The sequence below is a fragment of the Xiphophorus hellerii genome, chromosome 7, assembly GCF_003331165.1.
Source record: "Xiphophorus hellerii strain 12219 chromosome 7, Xiphophorus_hellerii-4.1, whole genome shotgun sequence".
Taxonomy (NCBI): domain Eukaryota; kingdom Metazoa; phylum Chordata; class Actinopteri; order Cyprinodontiformes; family Poeciliidae; genus Xiphophorus; species Xiphophorus hellerii.
Window position 1 is genome coordinate 2,330,864 of NC_045678.1, and position 24,502 is coordinate 2,355,365.

The 24,502-nt window shown below is 40.1% G+C and overlaps 4 protein-coding genes across 5 annotated transcripts; 1 reads left to right on the top strand and 3 right to left on the bottom strand.

Annotated features, from left to right (window-relative positions):
* Positions 1-249: 249 nt before the first annotated feature.
* On the bottom strand, positions 250-1,053 carry LOC116723496 (gamma-crystallin M3-like). Of its 2 annotated transcripts, XM_032568500.1 has the most exons (3): positions 992-1,053; positions 641-883; positions 250-558 (listed from the first exon to the last, which is right to left on the bottom strand). In XM_032568500.1, exons 1-3 carry the CDS (start codon positions 998-1,000, stop codon positions 280-282), a joined length of 531 nt encoding a protein of 176 aa, XP_032424391.1. In that variant the 5' UTR covers positions 1,001-1,053; the 3' UTR covers positions 250-279. The 2 variants fall into 2 exon arrangements, with proteins under 2 accessions (XP_032424391.1, XP_032424390.1); XM_032568499.1 differs by lacking the exon at positions 992-1,053 and having other exon boundaries at positions 641-901.
* A 4,131-nt stretch (positions 1,054-5,184) lies between these two features.
* Positions 5,185-6,372, bottom strand: LOC116723495 (gamma-crystallin M3-like). The gene is made up of 3 exons (XM_032568498.1): positions 6,303-6,372; positions 5,970-6,218; positions 5,185-5,692 (listed from the first exon to the last, which is right to left on the bottom strand). Exons 1-3 carry the CDS (start codon positions 6,309-6,311, stop codon positions 5,411-5,413), a joined length of 540 nt encoding a protein of 179 aa, XP_032424389.1. The 5' UTR covers positions 6,312-6,372; the 3' UTR covers positions 5,185-5,410.
* A 2,774-nt stretch (positions 6,373-9,146) lies between these two features.
* Positions 9,147-10,034, bottom strand: LOC116723501 (gamma-crystallin M3-like). The gene is made up of 3 exons (XM_032568508.1): positions 9,989-10,034; positions 9,628-9,867; positions 9,147-9,474 (listed from the first exon to the last, which is right to left on the bottom strand). The coding sequence occupies exons 1-3, from the start codon at positions 9,995-9,997 to the stop codon at positions 9,199-9,201; spliced, it is 525 nt and encodes a 174-aa protein (XP_032424399.1). The 5' UTR covers positions 9,998-10,034; the 3' UTR covers positions 9,147-9,198.
* Positions 10,035-13,628: 3,594 nt separating this feature from the next.
* LOC116723498 (gamma-crystallin 2-like) lies at positions 13,629-14,449 on the top strand. The gene is made up of 3 exons (XM_032568502.1): positions 13,629-13,691; positions 13,804-14,046; positions 14,124-14,449. The coding sequence occupies exons 1-3, from the start codon at positions 13,683-13,685 to the stop codon at positions 14,406-14,408; spliced, it is 537 nt and encodes a 178-aa protein (XP_032424393.1). The 5' UTR covers positions 13,629-13,682; the 3' UTR covers positions 14,409-14,449.
* Positions 14,450-24,502: the final 10,053 nt, after the last annotated feature.

The following is a 24,502-nucleotide window of genomic DNA, read 5'->3' on the forward strand; positions in this document are numbered from 1 at the left end:
CGCCCACTGTCCTATGTGTTTTAAATGTGTCTCTGTTCAGCAGCAGATTCTAAAGATTACATGACCTCCTCTGCATTCCATCCAGTGCTGCTGAAGCCTCGTAATCAATATGTTATTTATGTCAGTTATGTGGTAGCAATTAAACACTAAGACATGCAGGGCAGAAGGCTTGAGGTTGCAAAGAGGGATTTATTGTACCCTTTTTGCAACTTTTCCAGAAGTAAAAAGAAACAAGCGTTGTAGAAAAGATAGAAAAGAGAATGAATACTTTATTGGTATTTAGTGGTAGGAATCTATGATCCTCCTCATGCTCATGAACCTGGTTCCTCCATATCCCATCTCCCTGAAGCTCCTGTACTCTCCAGGCCTCAGGTACATCATCCTGCCTTTGTAATGGGCCTGCTCGTACATCAGCCAGTGGCCATCCATCACATGGCAGGACATGCAGTTGGACATGCGGTAGCGGTCCATGAAGGAGTCACAGTCGTCCATGCACTCGTGCATCTGACCACCGAAGTTCTCCCTCTCATAGATCCTCATCCTGTAGGATCCCCTGTGCTGTAAAAGGATTTGAGAAACCCAGATTAGATCAGGCTTTGCCAGTAAAAATAAAACGTTGTGTAGACAGGAGACGCAGTACCATGGGGATCATACGGCAGGACCTGATGCAGTCAGACATTCCCATCATGCTCATGTAGTCAGCGTACTCGCCCCTCCTCATGAAGTACTGGTTTCCCATGTAGTTGGGGCGGTCATAGACCATGAAGCAGCCGCTCTCCACCCTGCAGGAGTGACACCTGGTCAGGAAGGAGGTGAGCTCTGCACAGTCGCTGCTGGTCTCATAGAAGCGACCCTGGAAGTTCCTGTCCTCGTAAAAGATGATCTGAGAAGACGAAATCATCAATTGAAAACTGTTTTTTTTAAATACAAATATAAATTTGGCATCCTTACATTTCATTGAAAATCTTGATGATTTTCATGATCAACCTACCTTGCCCATGATTCTAGACTTCAGTTGGTTCCTGTAGAACTGAACTGTGGCTGATGTGTGGTCCTGGCACTGGCTACTGTTACTTTTATACTTGCTGAAAATAAAAATGTATGTTGGGCTTCTATTGTGTAAAGTCCACACTCAGCAACATGCCATAAAAGACTATAGAGCTGCCAGGGCATTAAAGGGTCATTATCCAGCACTATACGCTCTTCTGGTGGAAATGCATGCACTGCATACGTACAGCATTGTTGCTAGGCATAATGAAAAATAACGAGAAGCTTCTAAACCTAATATGACACCTGGGCTGCTTGATGTTATATTTTTATTAGCAAAACAAAACTCTGGACTACAGAATGTAATACTTACATTTAATATATTTCAAATAAAACAGTATTTCACTTCAGATACTTCAGAGATAAAACGAAATATTTCACATCCATGATGGCATTCTAAGAAAACCATGCAGAGTGCATCTGTGTTTTAAGGTTCTTGAAAACTAGCTGACCCAATTCATACTGACAGATCGAAACAATAAACCCAATGGAATCAGAGATTGCTTCTTTTAAAGCTATTACAAGAGGTATGTTAATGGGATTTATATACAGTCAGTAACAAAACACTTTGCATATGAAAGCAGCAAATTTAGAGCTGCAGGCCTAGAGCAGCTGGTTCAAGTCTTGCCACCTCCTTGAGTTTCCATCCAAACTCTGAGAGTACAATCCAAAATGGATGACTTCCTGTCAGGTCAAACTAGGCAACAAAAGTGTATCTGGCATTTTGAACGATAAGAAGGCTGAGGCTGTCATTTAATAAGGTTAAAGTGATTCATCCACTTTAATATGTAATATGTCTTCCTGATCTTAATGAACAAAGACGAAATTATGACAATGATGACATAGATGTGCTAAGGAGTGCATTGTGATAACAGACAGAAGGTTTGGTGGTGCTTTTACCTTGTATTTGGTGTTTGTTTTGACAAAAAGTCTGATTTTAGGGTTGATTTTAGGGCACACTTAAATAATTTGTTGAAGAGCCAAGCTGCATATAACCTGCAGTTTATTACCTTAAGAACTGATTAATTTTTCAAGTTGCTAAGAAGAAATATGTAGGAGGTGTATGCTCAAACAAAACATGTAAATTTCACAAAATGGTCCATTTGAACTAAAATGAGCAACATGGACTGAGTCTCATATGTGTGCCACATTTCATAAGCCTCTGTCAACGGACAGATTGAAACAAGCATTGTAGAAAAGAGAATGAATAACTGTCAAAGGGATCCATAATTAGTTACAAAAATAGACCTTATTTTGGAAATATTTATTTTAGATATAAAAACTATCGTTAGTTCTGCTGGTATAAATGACTCAAAGTGTTGTGGAGAAACGTCCAGGGTCCAGATTAGGTCCTTCATTGTGTTCCACTCCGGCTCTCGCACTGCGCTCTCCTTTCTTTCATGTGGGAAATTATCCAGATTCGCCTCAATTTTTATATTTATTTGTTTTTGATTACAGCCAATAGAGACACAGTGTGGCATTATCTAAAATTACACGAGTCAAACGCAATATGATAAACAACTACTCGGGGAAAAGTTAGCTTCCTGTGTTTACTCTGTAGACTCCAGTACCGAATGGATCTGATGACGTCTTCAATCCATCGGTGATAAATGGCGACCTCCATGGGTGAAAAATATAACAAAAGATGTAAACTTTTAAAGTAATTATGAGTTTGGTGTATCACAAACAGCAATTTTTTTATGTAACAGGAAAATTGCAAAATATTTAGGCCAACATGTTCAACTAATCCTGGACCCTTTTAACATTTTCCTGGATATGCCTTGGAAACATGTTGCTTCACATAAATTAAAGTTTTTTAATCTTTGTGGAGCAATCTGGCTAGATTGTTAATAATCACATTATATTTTCAAGAACATCTGTTTTAAATACAAGTAGCTGCAGCTGCAAAAACTGTCCCCAAGAAGTTCAATATTTCAAATTAATATTGTCACTCATCTCTGAAAGTAGAACTCACATTTTATGGATTCAGTACACATTGAGTAGAAATGTGTCAAGCCTTTATTTCTTGTCATTTTGATAGTTATGGCTTACAGCCAGAATTATTTGTCTCAAAACATTATCATATTACATAAAATCCATAAAAGCAATCTTTAAACAGAAATGTCAGGCTTCTGTAAAACTTCTTCATAAATTACTGCATCAGTGCGGTGTGGCATGGAGAAATAAATAATCTGATAGAAGCTTTGAGCCTCATCTTTTGCTTGTAGAGCAATCTTTGATTTTACTTAAATTAAACAGGAACAGCATTTTATATTGAAAGATTACCACTGATGGTAAAGTAACACAGGTATGCTCCTATATCACAGCAAGTTTCAAAGGTAGAAACTGATTACATCCTGGTAAGCAGGAATTTTATTAAGAACTTTTGACCTTTACAGTGAAACCTCCTTTAGCTGGTCAGAAGATGACTGCTCCTCCAACACTTCTGAGCTGTGAGCAAAGACCACGGGGGGAAGCAAGTTCCATGAAGCCATCACAAGTATTCATCACCTTAAAAAATCTCCCACTAACCAAGATCTGTCTGCAGCAGCACAGCCATCAAATAGTTTCCTCTTCTCTCAATCAACAAACAGCTAAAACTCCTCTTGCTCACATTGTCCTTTCACATCATACAAATCAGTCTACCAAGGTCCCTCACTGAATGTGCATCAGATCTGCCTGAGGAGATTGCAGAACCAGAGGGGTGTGACTTACAACAAAACACCAAGGGGGTGTGGCTTATAACTTGCAATATTTATCTAAGCGCCCTGCTCAGGATTTGTGGGTGTGGCTTTAATAAAACTAAATTCATTACTTTAAATACAAGAAAACATATTGTGCACAATCCTCAAGATTTTCCTCTGACATTAATCATGTCAGACAGACAGTGGAGTATCGTTCTGTGCACATGTGAACTTAACAGCTGTTACTGTCTCAGATCAGTATCACATCACGATCTCACACTTGTTCTGCAATCCCATATGGCCTCTTTCTTAATGTGCTTAATGTGCATCTAACCCCCAAATCAACTTATTTCCTGATAAACTGTCTAAACAGATTATCTGGGCCAATCTGTATGGTTCTGTGAACATTTTGACATTTTTGTGTAAATGTTTTAGTCCTGCATTATTTTTTCTAAATCCGTCTCAGTGCTTCCCTCTTTGATCAAACGGTGTCTGAGCCGTTGAACTTTCCTGTTTGATTAAAACCGTGCGGCTTTTCGTCAAGCGGGATAGGTTTTCGTCACGCATCCCCACGTTTGGGTATAAAAGCATCTCACTCAGACACATGGCTCCACCCACCTGGTGGTGAGTTAGGAGTTGGAATTAATAGTGGTAGTCGTAGTAAGAGTGTCGCCATGGAGAACAGTGATCGATAGCATTAGTCTACTTTAAAAATGTGATGCATTTAATGTGATACACTTTTAATGGACTTAATGCAAGTTTTAGTACAACTTAGTATGACAACAGTCATGAAGTTGGTGACATTCATGAAAACTCCTTCATGTTTATGACAGTGTTATATCAGTCTTATGCACACTCCTTCAAATAAGGAAGGAGTGCTTGCTCTGAGTTTTACACAGTGTACATAAACATTTGCTTTCAAATGCAGAGTAAAAGACAAAATAGTCAGCAAATACCAATCCTTTTTCAAAGCAATTCTTTTTTCAAAGGTGATGCTTTTGTGGTTTATACCTGCACACCATTTTTGTTGTTTTGGACTTAATTAATCAACTTGTACTGTAAGTCAATGGTTTTCCTCTAGATTCTCCAGAAGTGAAGTCAGCTATGTGGTGTTTTGTTAGTCTTAAGAGACTGTTAACAAGATACTGCTTGACTGTTTCACAGATCAAAATGCAGAAATAATGAGTCTGAAAAAAAAAGATCCTTCAGGAGTTCATCCTGTTGTCTTTGGCTTCCAGTAATGTGTTGGATTTCATTGTCTCCTTCACATTAGGAATCTACGCAAACACTACACAGCTTGCCCTGACATTCTGATGCACATTTACAAATCTTCTTATGCCCAGATTTGATCATCTGCAAAATCCAAATCCAAAGTGAAATCTCATTATTTGGACGCCAGAACAGGAGTTAAGAAAAACAAAGCAAAATACTTCTTGAAATTAGAAACTAAAAAAAGATCTGAACATGCTTTTTATTTGTTTAATGTTTTGTGAATTAGGTTACTTAGTTTGCTTGGTACAATAATCAGGACTCACTGCAGAATCAACTGTTTATTGACATAATAAACAGCTCATTTCTTGTGGGTTTATCTCAGATTTTGAAGCCAAAATATCCCAGGAAACTCAAATGGCTTGAATTTGAATTGAGTCAATTCATCAACATGAGCTTTTCTGTCCTGTCTAACAGGATTCCATGATGCGTCCGATGGAGCCGATCCGCATGTCCATGGGGCCCGTTCCCATGTCCCTCATGCTCCGGTACTCTCCGGGTCTCAGGTACAGCATCCTGCCTCTGAAGCTGGGCTGCTCGTACAGCAGCCAGTGTCCGTCCATCACATGGACGGACTGGCAGTCAGACATGCGGTAACGCTCCTGGATGGAGTCGCAGTCGTCCATCAGCTCATTCATCTGACCACTAAAGTTCTCCCTCTCGTAGATCCTCATCCTGAATGGACCTCTGTGCTGTGAGAGGAAGCACGATTGCTTTCAGGAAACATTTTACCCACAGTGCAAGTTGAATTAAAACAGGCATGGAGAAGAATAATATCCTTCTAATTAAAGGTCAGTTAGAAGCATAGAATATTGAATAATTAGTTGACAACATATAAAATACACAGGAGAACATAGCAATGTGTGTGTCTTGTGTTGTAAGAGAGACCTCAAAATGTGATTCTCATGAGAAAGTTCTTTAACCTTACATAAGCATAAGACGATGCAGAGTGTGATTATGGGTTGTTACCATGGGGATCATTCGGCAGGAGCGGATGCAGTCGCTCATGCTCATCCCCATGAGCCGCTGGTTGTCAGGGTACTCTCCTCGCCTCACCAGCATCTGGTGGCCCATGAAGTTGGAGCGTTCGTAGACCATGAAGCACCCGCTCTCCACCCTGCAGGAGTTGCAGCGGCTCAGGTATGAGGTGAGCTCTGCACAGTCGCTGCTGGTCTCATAGGAACGACCCTGGAAGTTCTTTTCCTCATAAAAGATTATCTGGAAACAAAAAATGGTTTCAGAAATGATCTGGTAGGAAATGATCTGCTTATGTTGTAACAAACACCCAAAGTGCTCTCTTACTCTGCCCATTTTGGTAGTCAGTCCTGTCCCTGATTGCACTGGTACTTGGGCAACGCAAACTCTGTCACTTTTATACTCATCATCGTGGTTAAATGATCTATGGAGCCATTGTTTTGAATATCTTACTCAGCAGGGTAGCGTACAGGGCTATAATGATTGCTAAATCGCTCTCTAAATGGTTATTATTCCAGTGTGTATGCATCTGGTGCAGTGCCAACTGCAGCGGCTGCCCTATGGGGTACAGGTGGGTGACAACAGAAACTTTATCAGCTGGGACTCTGCTGTAAGCGGGATAAAAAGCACTGTAAGAAATTCAAATAATAAGTCCATAGTCTGAATTTATAGTCTCATTATTTCTGTTATAGTTACAAACTTGAACATGCTTTTGTTTTTATTTTATTTCAACTCTACATCATTTTATTCAGTGCAGTATTTCATGGTCTCTTCTACATGTAACTAATTTGATCTGTCAACCTAGTAAAACATTTATTTTAGTCTGCAAAAAATATTGAGAAAGACAGACTACACCCTTATGTGCATAGTAAAATCAGTCGTCAGCAGCAACCACAAAGTTCAGTTTTAGAACTAGTGTCAAAAATCTTTGGTACAGGAAATAGAAGTAAAATAGGGACAGGATTCTAAGCACTTTGGGTTGACAGTTCAGAGATGCAAACAGAGTGAAAAAGAGGTGAAGTGAGTTCAATTAGGTTGGAACGGGAGAAACACTCATGTGGTAAAAGGGTGTCAGCAAGAATAAAAGGGTAGGTGTATAAGTTACCTGTCCAAATAACTGTGCGTTACTATTTTCTTTTGTAATGTAATTTTATCTCCTCTCAGCGTTGAGTTTCTATGCGGCAGCAGCAGAAGATAACAGAAATGTGAGCAATGGAGGGAGATGTGCATTTTGTTGCTGGAAAACCAGGAACTATTTTGAGTTTCTGTCGCCACGTCAAATTATTATAAGCAGTTTTGGGCTTGTTTCTTTCTAAAGTCGCTTGCATATTTAATGAGTTGCGGGTTGCCCTGTTTTGGACTTGTTTTTGAACGTGAAGTTACTTATTTGGGCTTGGAAATAATCAGAGACACATAATAAGCCCCAGAATTTGTCTGACAACCAGTTAGAGTTAGTCACTCTCCTTGTCCATCATTTCCTGGATGATCCGTCCCGCTGTGTCTTTGTTAATGTCAAGTTAATATATTTGCTGTGAATGACGTTGAGCTTCGTGTTGCACTCCAGAAAACTGCAAACATCGACATGAACAGCGCAATAAACGTGAAAACAGCCACGAATGAACGAGTCCGTAAAGTTGCCCAACTAAATGTCTTTATAATTATTAATATTAAGATAAGTGTCACAAATCTGTGCAGTGGGACATCTGAGTTGTAGAGCCACAGGAGGAGCGCAGTGCGCTGCGCTCTGACTGCAAACGCAGGGCTGGGGTCTGGAGCAGGGAGGGGGGGGGGACTCTAAAATCCTACTTAGAGTTTTCCAGACAATAATGAAACACACAAAAACATGCAACAATTGCTAAAGTTTTTTTTTTTTCTACTGTTGTAACCATTAAACAATCTCCCCTTCAGTACAACCATATAAGTGGAGACACATAATTGATGTTACCATCATACAGTAACTTGCAATTAAGTATTGGCAAAGTTCAATGTAATTTTCACAGGTGGCAGAACATTATTGTGAACAGCTGCTGAAAGTAATTTTTAGTTACTTTCAGCAGCTAAAGTTTTTAATGTAACTTTTAATGTACTTTCCAAATCAAGTAATCGATAAACTAAGTTACTTTTTCAAGGAGTAATCAGTAATGTGATTAAAGTTACTTTTTCAAAGTAACTATGCCATCAGTGATCATAACAGCATAAAATTATTGCTAAGAACTGGTGAAAGAAAATGAAGCTTTCTGTTTAATATTGTAATATCTTTAGATGATCTTGCAGTGGTAATAACAACAAAGTGCTTAAGAACTATTAAGGAAATCTTAAAATCAAACACAAAACAAAATGGTAGCCAGTGAAGATATCCAAAATGGAGACTATTTTCTTATTGTTAGTAAAGAAATCTGACTGCAACATTTTCAACTACAGCTTGCTTAATGCTGCAATAGGTAGCTTTGTATAAAAATGCTTTTTTTCTCTTTTTTTACATATTTGTTAAAACTGTCACTATGTCCTGACAGTGTAGTGTCAGACAGATCATCTGTGAAACAATCAAGCTCCTGAGACCTTCTCCATGTGGTCCTACTGCCATCTGCAGAAACACTCAGCTCCCTATCAGAAAGAGCCAATCAGAGCCAGAAGGACAACCTTAGCAGTGTCCATCACCCTCGAGTTCTCTATGCTACAGCTCCTTCCCCACAGCATAGCCTGTCATAAATACTAAGGCTAGTTAGCATAGCTACTGATTATGGTGGATACCCTGTTCCTCTGTAACAGTAGGTTTTTTTCCACCATTAGCACAACTGAAGCAAGCCAAGTGAGTAGTGTGTACGTAAGCTTGACTGATAGTGCTAAGACCCACCTCCAGGCTCTGATTGGTTGTTTCTGAACATGTATTTCAGCAGAATCAGATTTTCACAGTTTATCTGTCTCATGTTATTCTTTCACAACATAGTGTCAATTTGAACAAATATGTAATTTTTTTTATTTATTTTTTTTAAGTTATTACTGCAGATTTAGGTTTTTGTAGCAGCTGGTGACATCAAAAGATTTTACCTTCTACTCCTGAGAATTTAAAATAGTTTGTAACATATAAAAAAATATTATATATAAAATATATAGCATAACTTTCACAACCTACACACACACACACAATTGATTGAATGATAAAACTACAAGTCAGTGTTTGATGTATGTTTTATTTGACTCATGGACACATGACTGTTCTGCCTCAGCAGGAATCCATAATGCGCCTGACAGAGCTGAGCCTCATGCCGCTGTGCCCCAGCTCCCTCATGCTCCTGTACTCTCCAGGCTTCATGTACATCATCCTGCCTCTGTAGTGAGGCTGCTCGTACATCAGCCAGTGGCCATCCATCACGCTGCAGGACTGGCAGTCAGACATGCGGTAGCGATCCACGATGTTGTCACAGTCATCCACCAGCTCATGGCTTTGACCAAGGAAGTTCTCCCTCTCAAAGATGCGCATCCTAAAAGAACCTCTGTGCTGTTTGGATGAACCCAAAGGGAACTCAGTGTGACACATAGCAATGATCTTGCCCATATTCACTTTGTTAAAGTATCAAAAGCATAATTTAAATTAAATGAAATTTCTAACACTAAGTCACTAACTATCATCTAGGATGTTTTCAGTGTATACCTGGGGAATTAAACGGCAAGATCGGATGGAGTCACTCATGCCAAAAGACCCATAGTCGGAATATTCTCCCCTTCTCAGGAAATACTGATTTCCCAGGAAGTTGGGACGGTCGTACACGACAAAGCAGCCGCTCTCCACCCTGCAGGAGTGACACTTGTTCAGGAAGGAGGACATGTCAGAGCAGTCGCTCATGCACTCATAGTGGCGACCCTGGAAGTTCCTCTCCTCGTAGAAGATAATCTAGAAAACAAAGAGAAGCGTTGAATGAACATGTTGTCGTTCTCTGTGATTTTATCACTTGTCTGCATTGCTTCTCTGCCCTGTACATCCTAAACAGTTCTCTGGTGAACTCTCTACCCACCTTGCCCATGTTTGATGTGCGTTTGTGGGATTCTGTCCAACAACCTGCAGCTGCCAGGCGGCTTTTATACTTTATACGGGCTGTTAGAGGGTTTTGTTATTTAAATTATCTGGAAGCTGATGAATAAGCAGCTCTGCGATCGCGGTTAATTTCATTTGTGCCATCATGATTCAGGACAAAGACAGGGAAAACGAGTGAAAGACACGTAGAAGACCTGAGCTAAATATTTGCAAGACTACAGGATATATAAGAGGAATTTTCATCATATTTAAACAGCAATATTTGATTTGGATCAAAGTTTTAAGTTTAGTAGTTGTATATGTTAAACATTTCCAATGCTTCTACAGCAGAAAAAAAAAGGAAAAAAAATGCAAGTTAGTGATAAAAGATTTTTTAGCTCTAAAAAAGTTTATTTTTTAGAAAATAAACTTTTTGTTTATGACCTATTAATAAGTTTGTGACCAACTTACTGTGACAAGCTGACAATTAATAATCAAACTTCAAAAAGCACACAGCGCAGTTTCCTTTAGAAAACCAGTTGATTCTCATCTGATTTATTGAAATTATGTAAAACTGCACTCTGGGTAAGATTTAAGTCAAACAATAACTCCCAGGTTTACTAAGCCAACTGGGAGAAAAGCAAAATCTTTATGAAGTTTCCAAGTTAGGCAAAATTCACTTTGCATCAACAGAAAAAACCTCGACATGAGAAATATATAATTAATAACCCAAAGCCACAGAAAGGAACTGAGCAATTTTCAGTCTTTATTTAAGGCCTTTCAGTCAAAACGGCTTTCTGCAGGTCTTGATTGAACACTAACAATCTATTGGTATTCAATTGGTTTTACTTTTCTGTTTTACATTTTCAATAAAAGGGTTTGACAAATATCATCATTTTAAATGTGAATTTATGCTGCATTCCGTTTGTTGTCTGAGCTGGGAAATTACAACTTCCCAGTCAGACAAATTAACTGGAGCGTCATCTGAAGTCAGAATTCCCACTGGTAAAGTGAGCTCAACTCCGGCTACCTCCAGCAATGACTTGTAAGACTGACTTCACATTTCAACATGGACGCTCCTCGCATCAACAATTTAAAATGTGGTGGAAGCATGTTTATTATAGAGACTGTAACACTGCAGAACTGGGGTCCTGGAGTACTAGTAGATCTACAAATAATTAAAGTATTGCATAAAAGTGCAATATTTATTTTTTTTCCCCCGAAGAGTTTTTGCAGCGCTAGTGGCTCATATTTTTTGTGACAGTAGGCAGACAGGAAAGAGGGCGAGGAAAAGACATGCGGCCGAGGTCGCCGGGAGTCGAACCCGCGACGTCCTCGCCGAGGACTAAGGTCTTCAAACGTGGGGCATGCTAACCCCCTGCGCCACCACAGCATGCCAGAAAAATGCAATATTTCTTGGCTGTCCTCTCAGAAAGTGAAACTGCTCATATTTCAAGCTTTTATTTTTTTGCATTTTTAATGATTGTGGTGTACACCCAAACTTCAGTGTCTCAGAAAATGACAGCATCACACTGGAGTGAGAGACTTTTCAAAGGCTGAGGAAACCTTTGTAGGTATTTTGAGTTAATTAGCTGATTAGCTACAGCAGATCATATGAAAAGCTGAAGCATGAGTTATTGCTAAATACAGATTCATTCAAAATTGGTGATTTGTGAAATCTTTGCCTTGTAACGTAAAATGTTGTCAAAATCTCCTCTAACCTAATTCTTGCTGGTGCAGCCACTCAAACAGTTTCCCAAAACCTTCCAGGGATTTCACTGTTTTCAGAGTGATGCATGTGTAATACTTCTGGGCTGTCCTTCAGTTTAAAAGCCCAGGAACTGGTAATGTTTTCATAGAAGATGAATTATGGTCAGGAGCCATTTTGAAAGTTTCACCAAATAAATATTTCATGGTGCCATCACATGTGTATGAATTGGTTTATCTGAAGATCTGTAAAAACAAGTTTAACATTTAGAAAGTCCTGAACAACAGTGGTTTATTCTGTTCAATTCTTACAATCAAGTGAGCAACAATCTCATACTGACTTCATACTGCTTTAGAACAATCAAAGAAAAAGAAAAAAAAGACACCATCTTCATTACTGCAGAATTTATCACACACTTTATACCAACAGGGCCTTTATAGGGTTGGCATTACATTGATTTGGCACTTGTTTGATCAGGGGTTATTACATGTGGACAAAGGGAAATCAAACTTGACCAAACCATTTTGTTGATATGCAAATCGGGCTAATTTGAATAACAAAGCTTTGCCCTGTCTGCAGATTGTTAGATTATTTTGACACTAATCTTATCTCTATATTTCCTCACATACAATTTTTTCCCTTGAAGACAAGACCTTCCAAGCCGGGTGCTGTATGAGCGTCCCAGTACACCTTGAGAGCCAACACTGGATGGGATTCAGAGAGAGCATCCAGTCATGTCACTGAACACTGAGGGTTAACTTTGTGCCAAAGAGTGCACCAACCTAGCAATATTCACTGAAAGCCTAGCAGACAAACAGGAAGGATAAAAGAGAATAAAAATGTTAAAATATTGTAGATCTGATTCAGCTACACATTTTCCTGATCTCTTACTCATGTCTTCCAGATGTACAGAAAGTCCTGGAAGATCCATCCATCCATTTTCTGTTCACCCTTTGTCCCTAATGGGGTCGGGAGGGTTGCTGGTGCCTATCTCCAGACGAGAGGCGGGGTACACCCTGGACAGGTTGCCAGTCTGTCGCAGGGCAACACAGAGACATACAGGACAAACAACCATGCACACGCACACTCACACCTAGGGAGAATTTAGAGAGACCAATTAACCTGACAGTCATGTTTTTGGACTGTGGGAGGAAGCCAGAGTACCTGGAGAGAACCCACGCATGCACAGGGAGAACATGCAAACTCCATGCAGAAAGACCCCGGCCGGGAATCAAACCCAGGACCTTCTTGCTGCAAGGCAACAGTGCTACCAACTGCGCCACTGTGCAGTTGGTAGGATTCTATAGGTCATGCAGCAGAGTGTGCTGAGGACTGCCCATCGATTTATCAGTTCTTTAAGTTCAGGGAGTTCCGATTGTCCGTGATGATGGACGGGGCCTGGGTCCTCTACGATCAGCCCAACTATCGGCGACACCAATACTTTCTAGAATGTGTCGAGTACCCAAACTACATGCACTGGGGCACCAACTCCCCTGCAGCTGGATCCTTGCGCATGATCACAGAGTTTCAGTGGTCCCTCAATTAACGTTTTTTTTATTATTATTATTGTCATCATCAATTCTTTTCCTCTTGACATACCCAGTGTGTTAGCTGAGGTGGTATCATAGTTTTTACAATAACAATACATTGATTAATTTTCATATAAATCAGTGTCTCGTACAAATGAATGAACAGGAAGTCTTATGCTTTGATAGTAGTTCTGAAGCGAGCCATAAAATTAAACTGCACAACCTGCACAAGCTCAGATGTGTTTGGATGTAGCTGGTTGTGATTCTTGGCACTGCCACGCTACTGTTGTGTGTTGTGAGATAATTCAATGAGTAAGAACAAAAGGTAGACTCTAGACAAATATTTGAATTGTAATAAGTGTTACATGTCCTGCTAACCCCGCATTTGTTAGTATTGTTCCTGCCACGTATAAAGACTACTCTGTTCGTTAGCGACTGCAGTATTTTAAACTCTACAAATGGAGAAGGTGGGACAGTCATGGAGGGAACTAACTCCTGTTCAAACCATTGATGATTTTAAATCAGACCTCTGATAGGAAATGTGTTTGCAATGGATGCATCTGTTTGTCTTTTTTTCAGATTGTGTTTTATGAAGGTCAGGACTTCCAGGGAAAGTCTTACGACTGCAAAGGGGACTCAGCAGACCTGTACAGCTACATCCGCCGATGCAACTCTGTGAAGGTGCAGGCCGGCTGGTGGGTCCTGTATGAGCGCAACAACTTCTCAGGTTACCAGTATATAATTGGCCCTGGGGAGTATACTGGCTACGGTCAATGGATGGGATTTAATGACTGTGTCAGATCCTGCAAGATCATCAAAAACGTGAGTCTCCAGAAAACACAGCGCCATAAAACACACCTTGTACATTCAACTAAACACACTTCTTTTGCTATTTTCAGTGCAAGGGCCCATTCAAGCTCAAGCTATATGGACGACCAAACTTTAATGGTACGACTCTGGAGGTGACAGATAATATGAATTCCTTGCGAGAAAAATGGTCATGTCAAGTCATGTCCTGCAAGGTCCTCCAGGGTTCCTGGGTGTTCTATGAACACCCCAACTTCACTGGTCGGCAGTACCTGCTGGAGAAAGGGGAGTATGGAAGTCCTGCTGAGTGGGGAGCCTTGACTGCGACTGTTGTTTCTATCAGGAGAGTCATGGAGCTGCCAAAATCAGACAGCTAAAACTCCTCATTATGTGTTCCAATAAAGGCCATCATCTCTAACACTTTCTATTCCTGTGGTTATTTATCTGTTTAAATGAGCTGCACAGTGGAACAGCTGGGAGCACTGCTGTCTGATAGCAAGAAACAGGTTTATGGATGGATTGGATGATAATTTTCAATTTATTGAAATGTATCTCCGATTAACTGGCGACCTATCCAGGGTGACCCCGCTTCTGGCCTGTAAGGTAATTGCTGCTAGCTAGTCTGAAGGAGCTGAAGGAGGGAGTTGCAAGGGAGGGCTGCTCTGAAGCAAAAGCTCAGAAGCTCCACAACTGCAGTTCTGAGGAGGAACTGTGTCTCGAAGGCGGTGCTACGTCCACCCAGATGTTTTCCACAGCTGAGTGGTTGCCATGGGAGATTGAAGGGTTTCTCATACACCCACGAAAGAGTCAAGGCAACACTCCATGTACTATGTAAAGAATAACATGATGTAAAGCTTCATGCCGGTCATCTTATTTCCCAGAGATCTCACACTGCACATTATGATGGAGGAAGGAGAAGGCTTAAATGTCTTCATTTCACTACTGCTCTACATCCACATTGTCTATAATTAATTCATCAGGGATTAGAGAATCTCAATTCCAGCATCACTTCTTATTAACTAGTAAACAGATCTCTTGTTCCTATGGTTACACATTATAGGAGGAACATGAAACAGTATAGGCGAAAATCAATAAAGAAGTAGAGCCTTCCATAAAGAAAGAAAATCATAAATCATTTTTGTGAGTTAGTGACACGTTGCACTTATTGTGCTGTAATAATTGTTTCATTGTCATTTTCATAATTTTTCAAACCTTCAACCGGAACCTTCAAGATTATGAAAATGATGCGTACATGTAATTTAAAATGAAATTCATAATACATACACCATACTCTTTTGTAGTTTACTTGGTTGTGTAGTGTTCAGTGTCATGGCGACAATAGTGACGTCACACTGGGTGTGAGACAAATACGTATATGTTTGGATCATAATCACCTTTTATTATTGGACATTTTATTGCAGAATTAATGCAATCAATGCATAACTTTGCTCATCCAGTTTGATTGGAACCAGCTAAAGGTGCTGCCTTACAGACAGTTTCTGACCAGACAAACATCTGACCTGTAGTGACCACCTGAACAGAACAGTGTCAGTGGAAACGTTGGACTTCATCTCACTTTGTGGGACAAAAAGAAAAAGTTAAGGGTCACCATCTGTCAATTTATACTGTACCTGTCCAGAAACAGGTACAGTTAATAATTAAAATTATGTAAAATTACATATTAAACGTGAGATATTGTTATCTCACGTTTAATACCTGTGAGATATTAAACGACTTCTATGAGTCACTTTGAAATTGAACTTCTGAAGCTTTCTAAACATGATAATGAAGGTTAAAGGTGAAAGTACATGGCCAAGCACCTGCCTTGTGTGAGTGCTTGTAATGTTAAAGGTCACAATGGGGCTCTGTGTGTGTGGGGGGGCGTGTGTGTGGGGGTGTGTGTGCATGTGTTGGCATGAGCTGGTGAGGGTCAGAGCCCAACTAAGCCTGTGGACAAAGGAGGCGCCTGCTGATGACTCAGTGGGATTTGTGAGGCTGGAACATGCCAGCTGCTGTTTGTGCTGATGCTCATGATGCTGGAACAACACAGTGACCCCAACAACACAAAGGGAGCGCAGCCAGCTGGGCGCATTCACCTCACCGCTTTTTTGTTTGAAAGATGCTCTTCATGGGAAACGGCAGACTAGAAGGGGGGGGGGGGGCGAAGGGGACCAGCGGCTTTCAAATACAACCTTGAGCTACTGAGCGCCCTCTTGTGATTCATGTGTGGTGCAACATCTGCAAAGCCATGTTATAGAGTGACAGTGAAACTATGCTATAGACTCAACTAATTTCAAAAGTAAAAGTCTACAAATTGAGTTCAGCTGCTTAGTATATAAAACGGAGACACACATTTCTGAATTAATGAGGAACAAATTATAAAACAAATTGTCAACATGCTGCATCACAGCCCACATGTTCCACATCGCTGTGCCATGCTGCATAAAAGCATGTAGGATATAACTTTTTCATTATAACAACATTTTAACAGTTTAGAATTAAACAGTAAGAGATAAGAAAATAGATCACATGTACTGGGAAAAGTACTTTATACAGGGGACATTCTTGAAGTGCTTATTCCCCCATACATGTTAGCATAACATTTGTGAAAAGACAAAATCCTGAAAAACACCTCTACATTTCTATGTTGTGTTTTATGTCATTTTAAAGAAACTTTTATTAGTTTCTTTAAAAAAAAAAAGTTAATGAAATGTGAATAAACTGCAGGATCATGGGTGAAAACTTTTGTTGGGATCAAACTGGTCTGACTGAAATGTGTGTAGTGAACAGCTAAACTCCTGTTTTGTACTTTTTGTGAGTATGATTGTGTGAAATATGTCTGAGTGGTCAACACCCCAAAGGTCAGACAGTTCATAACAAGTCTGTTAGAGAAACAGACAGACATCATGACAGGACGTCAAGCAGGGCCAGTGAGAGCTTTTCAGGCTGCGGGTTCAATGCTCTGTGACATCGAGGTGCACATGTCCACAAAGACAAAGAAGGAGGAGAAGCATTGACCTTACAATTGAAAAATGACAAAAATACGTTTGCTTAATGGAAACACGGCAATTTCAAAAACATGTTTTTTGCTAAAAGGTTTTTGTGCTAGGAGGTGCTTTTTTCTGTATCAAAACAAATGTATTTTGCAAAACTGCAATAACAGTTTACCAGCGTTGCACTGAGACGTAGCTCCTGTAATGAGCTCAGCAGAGGTGCAGTTCCACCAGGTGTTTGCTAATTGCTGCTGGCTAGTCTGAAGGAGTCATGGGGCAGGAGAGGTGGAATGTGGACTTTTTTTTGGAAAATCCAGCCCTGAGGAGGAGCAACACCTCAAAGTCAGGGCTCTGTCCCACCAGCCCTTTTGCACAGCTGTTTGGTTGTCATGGAGATTAAGGGATTTCTCGAACATGCATGAAAGAATCCAGACAACGCTCCTGGTATGATTTTGCTGAGGGAGTAACAACATGATGTAAAGCTCCAAACAGCCGATGTTACATAACACTGCCTCTTTAATGGAGCGTTTATTTGCGCCCTGATTTGCTTTGTGTAAGTAATGAAAAAGAAATGAGAAACGACAAAAGAATGAGGACAAATCAGAAAGAGGAAATGGAAAAGCTCCCTCTAATCCCGGTTAAGGAGATGAATTTCCCTGAAGTCTCTTGTCAGCCTTCTGTCCTCTGAGGAGGCCCACTGTGGAGAGGTGGTGTACCTGTGATGTGGCGTCCTGCCAGGGACAGAATCAGACATCAGATGTCCTCACAGCCGCCCTCACACACCTGTCACTCAGCCAGCACATGCTCGCTTGTTCACACCTTCAGAGTGTGCAGCTGGTGCTCACGCAGACCTGCTGGGAACTTCAGGGTTCAGAGAAAAAAACACTGAATCAGACTCTGACTTCTGCCTTGCCTTTAAATGCTACATTCTTTCAATGTGGTTTTACTCCTTCTGTCTTAACTCTGACCTATTTAAATTCTGCTTCAACACAATCACCTGGGTCTGACATCACAAGTGGGAGGACAAATGTCACTGTCCTTTACAAAGATGATTTTACCATGTGTCACAATGCTTCTGGACAAACCCAAAATACACAAATGTGGTGCAGAAATAATAATAAAAAAGTCAAAATTAAGGATGGTGCATGTATCATATATTAGTTAATTTTACTTGCTGTTACGTCAGTCAGCTGATGGTTATTTTGCATAGTCTCTGCTCAGAATGCTTGATGTCTTTCTAACTTCAACAACTTCAATTTCACAAGCCAACACATCATTGTGTGTTTAATCAGCTGCATGAAAATGTCAGAACATGTTGTAATATTCTTGTGAACATTGCACATTATGAAATTATCTTCTGAACAACTTTGTAAGGTGTAAAAGTGATGTAGAATAAAAATGTCTGCTGAACTGTTATAAATTTCTTCTTTTACAGCTCTTTTAGATTCATTATTTTTGAGTGCAGTAAGCTGGACCTCTGTTTTGTTTCTTAAAATATACATTTCCACCTATGAGACATAATATGAGGACCTGATTGTGTGTTGGTTCCTTGTTCCTCTCTGTTCGGTTGCACTGAGATACAATAAGTCACACGCTTGATGTTGTGCTACTCAAACCAATATCCTGATTAAAGAGGCCACAGCCATAAGGTGCACATGCTACACTGAATGCTACACTGAATGCTACACTGAATGCTACACTGAATGCTACACTGAATGCTACACTGAATGCTACACTGAATACTATACTGAATGCTACACTGAATGCCACAAAACTGCTACCAAAAAACACTGAATGCTGAAATTGAAATGAATTATTAATTTCAGGATGTGCAAATAACACAACCTTGCAGATTTTTTCTGGGAATAGTTTATGTCAACATTCATTAAAAATTTATACATTTACAATATTTTTTAAAATGTTAATTAAGTTGTCTTTATAGGTAAAACGTAAAAAATTGTTAACTTTATTCCACAGTTAAAAAATAAATGAAGTTGATTTTTTTTTTAAATTTACATTTGATCGTCTTTTACAAATGAAAGCAACACTCTGACAGAGTGGTTTAGGCTGGGATCAGCACCAAGGAAGAAGAGATGCTTTGCATCACAACTTTTGCTAACTAAAAAAGAAAATAAACCTGTCTCAGTCAGTGTGCGAATATGTTTGACATATTGTAATATTTTAGTTACTCACTGCCATGCTTTGTAGGTAAGCAAAATAAGCCTTTAAGATGCCATGTGGACACTTTTTCCAAACGTGCAGAGGTCACAGAAAACCAGCAGATGGTAGTATTGAATACAGAATGAAACTAAACTGGGTTCAAGCAAATGTTCCACATTAAAATTCATTCAAGGGTGGAAAATTTCAAAAGTAAACTGTAAGTTTTCTTTTTTAACTGTTCTAATGCGGTGTAGATGAGTGTTAGACTGTCTAATCTGTTTTGTTTGAATGTATTCCTTCATTTAACTGAACATTTGAAGAACTACTTTTAGAGCTGTATCACAAAAACAAAAACCAGCAAACACCAAGGCGGGTGTCGGGTCAGTGTACGTTGCACCACAGACAGAGGAAGTACGGACTCGTCCAGCCGTGTGCCACGCCCGTTAGCGTTAGCCCCTCCTCTGGGGTTTTTGTGCTGCAGGTTGACAAGGAAGCTGGACGTGACGTCAAGCTGGGGTGCAAGAACAGAATCTGTATTACCATGGAAACCCATCTCCCTCCATTTCTCTATGATCTCTGGGATGTGAGAATATGAAGGCAGTAAAATATTACAAGAGATGGGTTGACTTTTATAGCATTATGTATTATGCATGTCATTGTTTCAATAGTTTTCATTCTTACTGCGCTGTTTTTCTTGAGCAGGAAATTCTGTCATCTAACAGAATCTTGACTTGGAAGATATTTTGCCATAAAACATAAGTAAGTTCCCACCATTAGTAATTTTGGGAATATTATGTTCCATACTCTGCTCACAATCTGTAAGGTGATGTGGCTTTATGATAAAATCCACCTGTAGGTATTTACATTCAGCTTTTTTGGTTAGAAGATAACTCCTTATCTGTTGTATCTCACTAATTAATTGTTCCAAACAGAAATAAGAAACATTAAAGAAAAAATACAATTAAACTTAAAATTGGAGCGTTTTTCTAACTATTGAGCAACAGAGAAAAAAAAACAAGACAGAAGTAAGAAGAGACGTCGAGTTTTTGAAAGGGCAAACTAATATGCAGCCTTGGTAACTGTGAACAAAACTGAAGATAGAAAAGAAAAGATCAGAACAGAAAGTGTGATTATACTACATGCTGTGTCTCCAGTATAAGACAAAACTAGAACTGAACACTGACCGCTTCACATTCTTACCAAAACCTTTTCAGAAATGTATACACACATCAAAACCTACAAACTCAAATAATGAGTCCAAAAGTCATTTCTCATCATGTTCATATAACAGCTTTCTGTTCATACAGTCTGTCCTGTGGGGATGTGAAGCAGGCTAAAGCCCTGATGCTCGTCTTGCACCATGCAGCTCACAGTGCTGATTTGTTTGGTTCGTTGTATTGATGACCTGAATCAGCAGTAACAAACATCAGTGCAGTTAGCTGGCGAAGCCTCATCTGGCTTCACTCTTCACCTGAAGCCTGCTGACAGCCCAGCGGTCCAGACCATGACCCGTTCTGTCGCATGCGGATTGTTGGATTTCACAGAGAGAAACTTTTGTTTTTTTCTTTTTATTTGAAAACATATTCCTACTGAGTTCCTAGACTAAGCAGTTGTAAATGTTAATATTTGAATACAAATAGGACATAAAGTCATGAACTTTAATCACTGGCCTGTATCAGACAGTGTAGTATCAGAGGATTATTAATATGTCTCAAACAATAGGGACACCTTATTGTTCTTTGTATTGGGTGATCAATTCAATGACATATTTCTCTCCACAGATCCATGTGACCTACCAGAACATTTACAAAGCAAATCCAACAAGGTTCTTCAGCACCTTGTTGGACTTTAATGCAGTACTAAGAGATTTCACTCATTTACAGGAAACAAGAGTGAGTGAAAATTCTGCTTCTTCACTCAGTCAGAAATCACTCACATTATAAAACATAAGCACTGACAGTACTTCCACGACCTCTACCGGTGTTTCTTTGCACTCTGATGTAACAGCAGCAAAAAGGAATCTCAGCCATTTTTGGTTAATGAAATATGTTTTTATCTTGTGGGTAAAGGTCTGTCAGGTTATTAGTCTTATTAGGTCAGGTAGTTCAGATCAGCTTTATATCTAAATGACATTTTGTGCACTTGTGTGCCAAAGGTTTCACTGTCCTTGAATCTTTTTAACCTTTGTCACATTTTGCCTGCATTGGAGACGACAGGAGTTTCTGGAGTTTCTGGATATTTAAAGTCCTGCCGGAAGCGATCACAGCTGCAGTTCATCAGCGCCTTAGGCGAGGTGGGACAGCCAGTCAGCCTCTCACTGAGTTACTTCTGCAAGATCACTGTTATGATCCAGTGGGTGAAAACTAACAGCATTTATCTGAGGCATTTTCCTGACAATTTCAGCCTTACCTGGAATGAAGAATTAGACTTTTATTTTTTGAACATATAATGCAGATTCCTCCCAGACGTTTCTATTGTCACACTGCGCCTGGTAACAGCTTTGTTTTTGTCACAGACCTGTGTGTTGTTCCTTCGACCTGTTCAGTGAAAAACCCTACAGATGGCTTTAATTGTACTGCAGCACAATGATGCATGCATGCCAAAATAAACATTGGTTTATGACTAAGAAGGGGGTGAGGAGAACTGCAGTATGTCCAGGACACACACACACACACACCTCTGCGCAAACAAGTCGCTGGCTCTCTCAGTGTTAACAGCGCCGTACGAGGGGGATCCTGGGAGGCAGCTATTTTTAGCCCTGGTTTCATCATTCCTTCCTCTCCACTCTGCCTGCTGCTGGAGGCTGCTGCTGCATTCTAATGAAGACATCAAACAATGGAAGAAAAACAGAGCACAGCGCGCCTCGCTGCACACGAGCAGGGAAAGTGCCCAGATGTCCACAGTAGGCTTCAAATCAAACAGCTTCAGGTTAATTGTGACTGCTTTTCACTCCCCAGTTTTGTGCTTCAAGAGGACTTTATTTGTGGGATGTTACCTGGCAACACAGCCCTGTCAAATGGCCCGAGCACCAGGGCAGTGAGCAGATTTCACCGTCAGGCACACTGTTCATGTGACCGGGCTCTGAGCTCATCAGACTGTGATGTAATGATGCTGCTTGGGAATGTTAGCTGTCAGAGCCAGCCACTGTTTCTTCACTGGGTTGCCACAGCAGAGCAACACCCCCCGCCCCCCCCCCCCGATCCCAAACTGCCCCACGTTTTAATTCAGGGACAGGAAGGGCTCTGGGACAGATGTGGCCTTTATTACTGATGTTTAATTTCTTTACAAATTAAGAAAAGTACAAAGAGTAAAAACTTGGCAAGAGTTGATATTTTCAAAGGGGCAGTATTATGTATTTTCCAGACACATTGTGACATTTTAATAAAGAATCAAGTAACTTCAGTTGTTACAAAAATGCTGTATATATAAAATATAACTTAAAAGAAGTTTTACATTGTAAATTAACGCCTTGAAATTGGTGTCTTTGTCATCAGCTGGGTTTTGGGTTCTGGTTTTATTAGACTTTAGTTTAGTCCTCCTCAGTGTTTCATGTTTATTACTTCTAGTTCTTCTTAGTAGCTCTAGTTTCATTTCTTGTGTCTATGATTCTTTAGTGTTATATTTCTTTTCTAGTCCCCGACCCGCTCTCCCTCGCCCCCTGTGCCTCTGTCTCTCTCTCTCCTCAGTCTGCCTCCTCCATTCACACCTGCTATCAGTTAGCTCATCACCCAGGTCTTTTGTTCCTCAGTATTTAAGCCTCTCATTCTCACTCACTTCCTGCCGGATTCCAACATCATCTCCTGTCACTTCCCCATGTTCTCCTCATGTCTGCGTCTAGTTACTGTCCCAGCATTGATTGCTTTGTATTTCTGCTCTAGCTCCATCACTTTTTGTATGTTTTTGTTTTCTCGTTTTTTTCTACGTTTTGGTCCATCAACAAACCCACACTTCATGACACTATGTCTCTTTAAAACCTCCTGCTCCTTCTGAAACTCCACCTTCAGGAAGCTACTGAAACATGGCTCCTCTACTAACCTTTTAACAATGTTTTTAACCTCATTTCAATAATCCTTCCTTTCAACAGCCGTCACCACCTGCAACTCTTTAAAGAATTTGAATGTTGCATTTAATTTCCCTTTGGGATCAATAAAGTATTTTTGAATTAGAAATTTTAAATTTGAATTGAATTAAAAAAAAAAGTCTTCACGAGAGTGTTTGTCAGATTAAATAAGTATGTACCTTTTTGAAAATATCTACCTGTAAGCAGGTGCCAAACATACTTTGCATTAAGCCCATAATTCTGTATTAAATCAGGATGCAACCAGGAGTGGCACCTGTCAAAATAACCCAATGGTTGTACAAGTAATCTGTCAACAACCATTGGGGACATACAGTCAGTGGCCTCCTCTTGTGTCAAAGACACAATGCATCTTAGTGCAGCCAGGCACTTGAAGCAAAAGGGATCTGAGCTTCTGTTCTTCATCTTGGTGGTCAGTGATGTCCAGGGAATCTGTTGTCCCTGAGCTCCTGATCAAAAATGTGGAAATCCTCAGGAAATGCAGTTGGAACTAGAAAACGAATAAACTACCAGGTCGTGTCACTTCACTCTGTGTATATTTATGGAAGTTAGTCTGTGGAACTATTCTCTTTAAAGGGGAATTGTCAAGGAGACAAAAGGGTTAAACAAGCTGATGAATGATGTGTGGAGGTTCCCAAAGCGAGAGCTATTGATAGCAATGGAAAACATACATATCTGGGACAAACTGGAATGTTTTCATTTCCTCAACCTTTCATCTCTGACCCTGGATCCCCTGTGGTTTTACACAACTGGAAGCTTTAGAGTTGCCTGAGTGTTCCTAAAACATTACCACATTTTCAGTACATGATTGTTACTGTATCTATTCCTGGTGACATAAGCTGAATTGTGTTGTGAAGCAGAACACTGTGGTTTAGTTTTGGAGCTTAGTTGCGTCATGCTCTCTGAGCCTCCAGTGAGAGCATTTGACCTCAGCAGACACTGGAGGAGGAAGACACACAGCAGACGCATACAGACACACAGTTAAACCTGCAGAGAAACTAGGAGACGCTCCATGCTTTCAGAATGAATCACAGCCCTCATGTTGGATGGGATCAGCAGATGCATGATCAGTTTTAGCTGATTAGTCTCAACCTTCCTGCTGAAAAGCAGGAGCATCCATTTTGGCAGTTTTAAGCAGAAGGAATCCCAAATTGATTTATCCTCTGCTATTTGTTCCATTACAAAGACTGCTGGACGTAAATTTAGTCCATTTTTTAGCCGCCCAGTGCAGTTTGTGTGC

Coding starts and splice junctions, on each gene's coding strand:
- LOC116723496 (XM_032568499.1), bottom strand. CDS start 901: ATGATTTCGTCTTCTCAGATCATCTTTTACGAGGACAGGAACTTCCAG. Junction 559..640: donor CCTGCCGTATGATCCCCATG/GTACTGCGTCTC, acceptor ATCCTTTTACAG/CACAGGGGATCCTACAGGAT.
- LOC116723495 (XM_032568498.1), bottom strand. Junction 5,693..5,969: donor CCTGCCGAATGATCCCCATG/GTAACAACCCAT, acceptor TTCCTCTCACAG/CACAGAGGTCCATTCAGGAT.
- LOC116723501 (XM_032568508.1), bottom strand. Junction 9,475..9,627: donor CTTGCCGTTTAATTCCCCAG/GTATACACTGAA, acceptor TCATCCAAACAG/CACAGAGGTTCTTTTAGGAT.
- LOC116723498 (XM_032568502.1), top strand. Junction 14,047..14,123: donor CCTGCAAGATCATCAAAAAC/GTGAGTCTCCAG, acceptor TGCTATTTTCAG/TGCAAGGGCCCATTCAAGCT.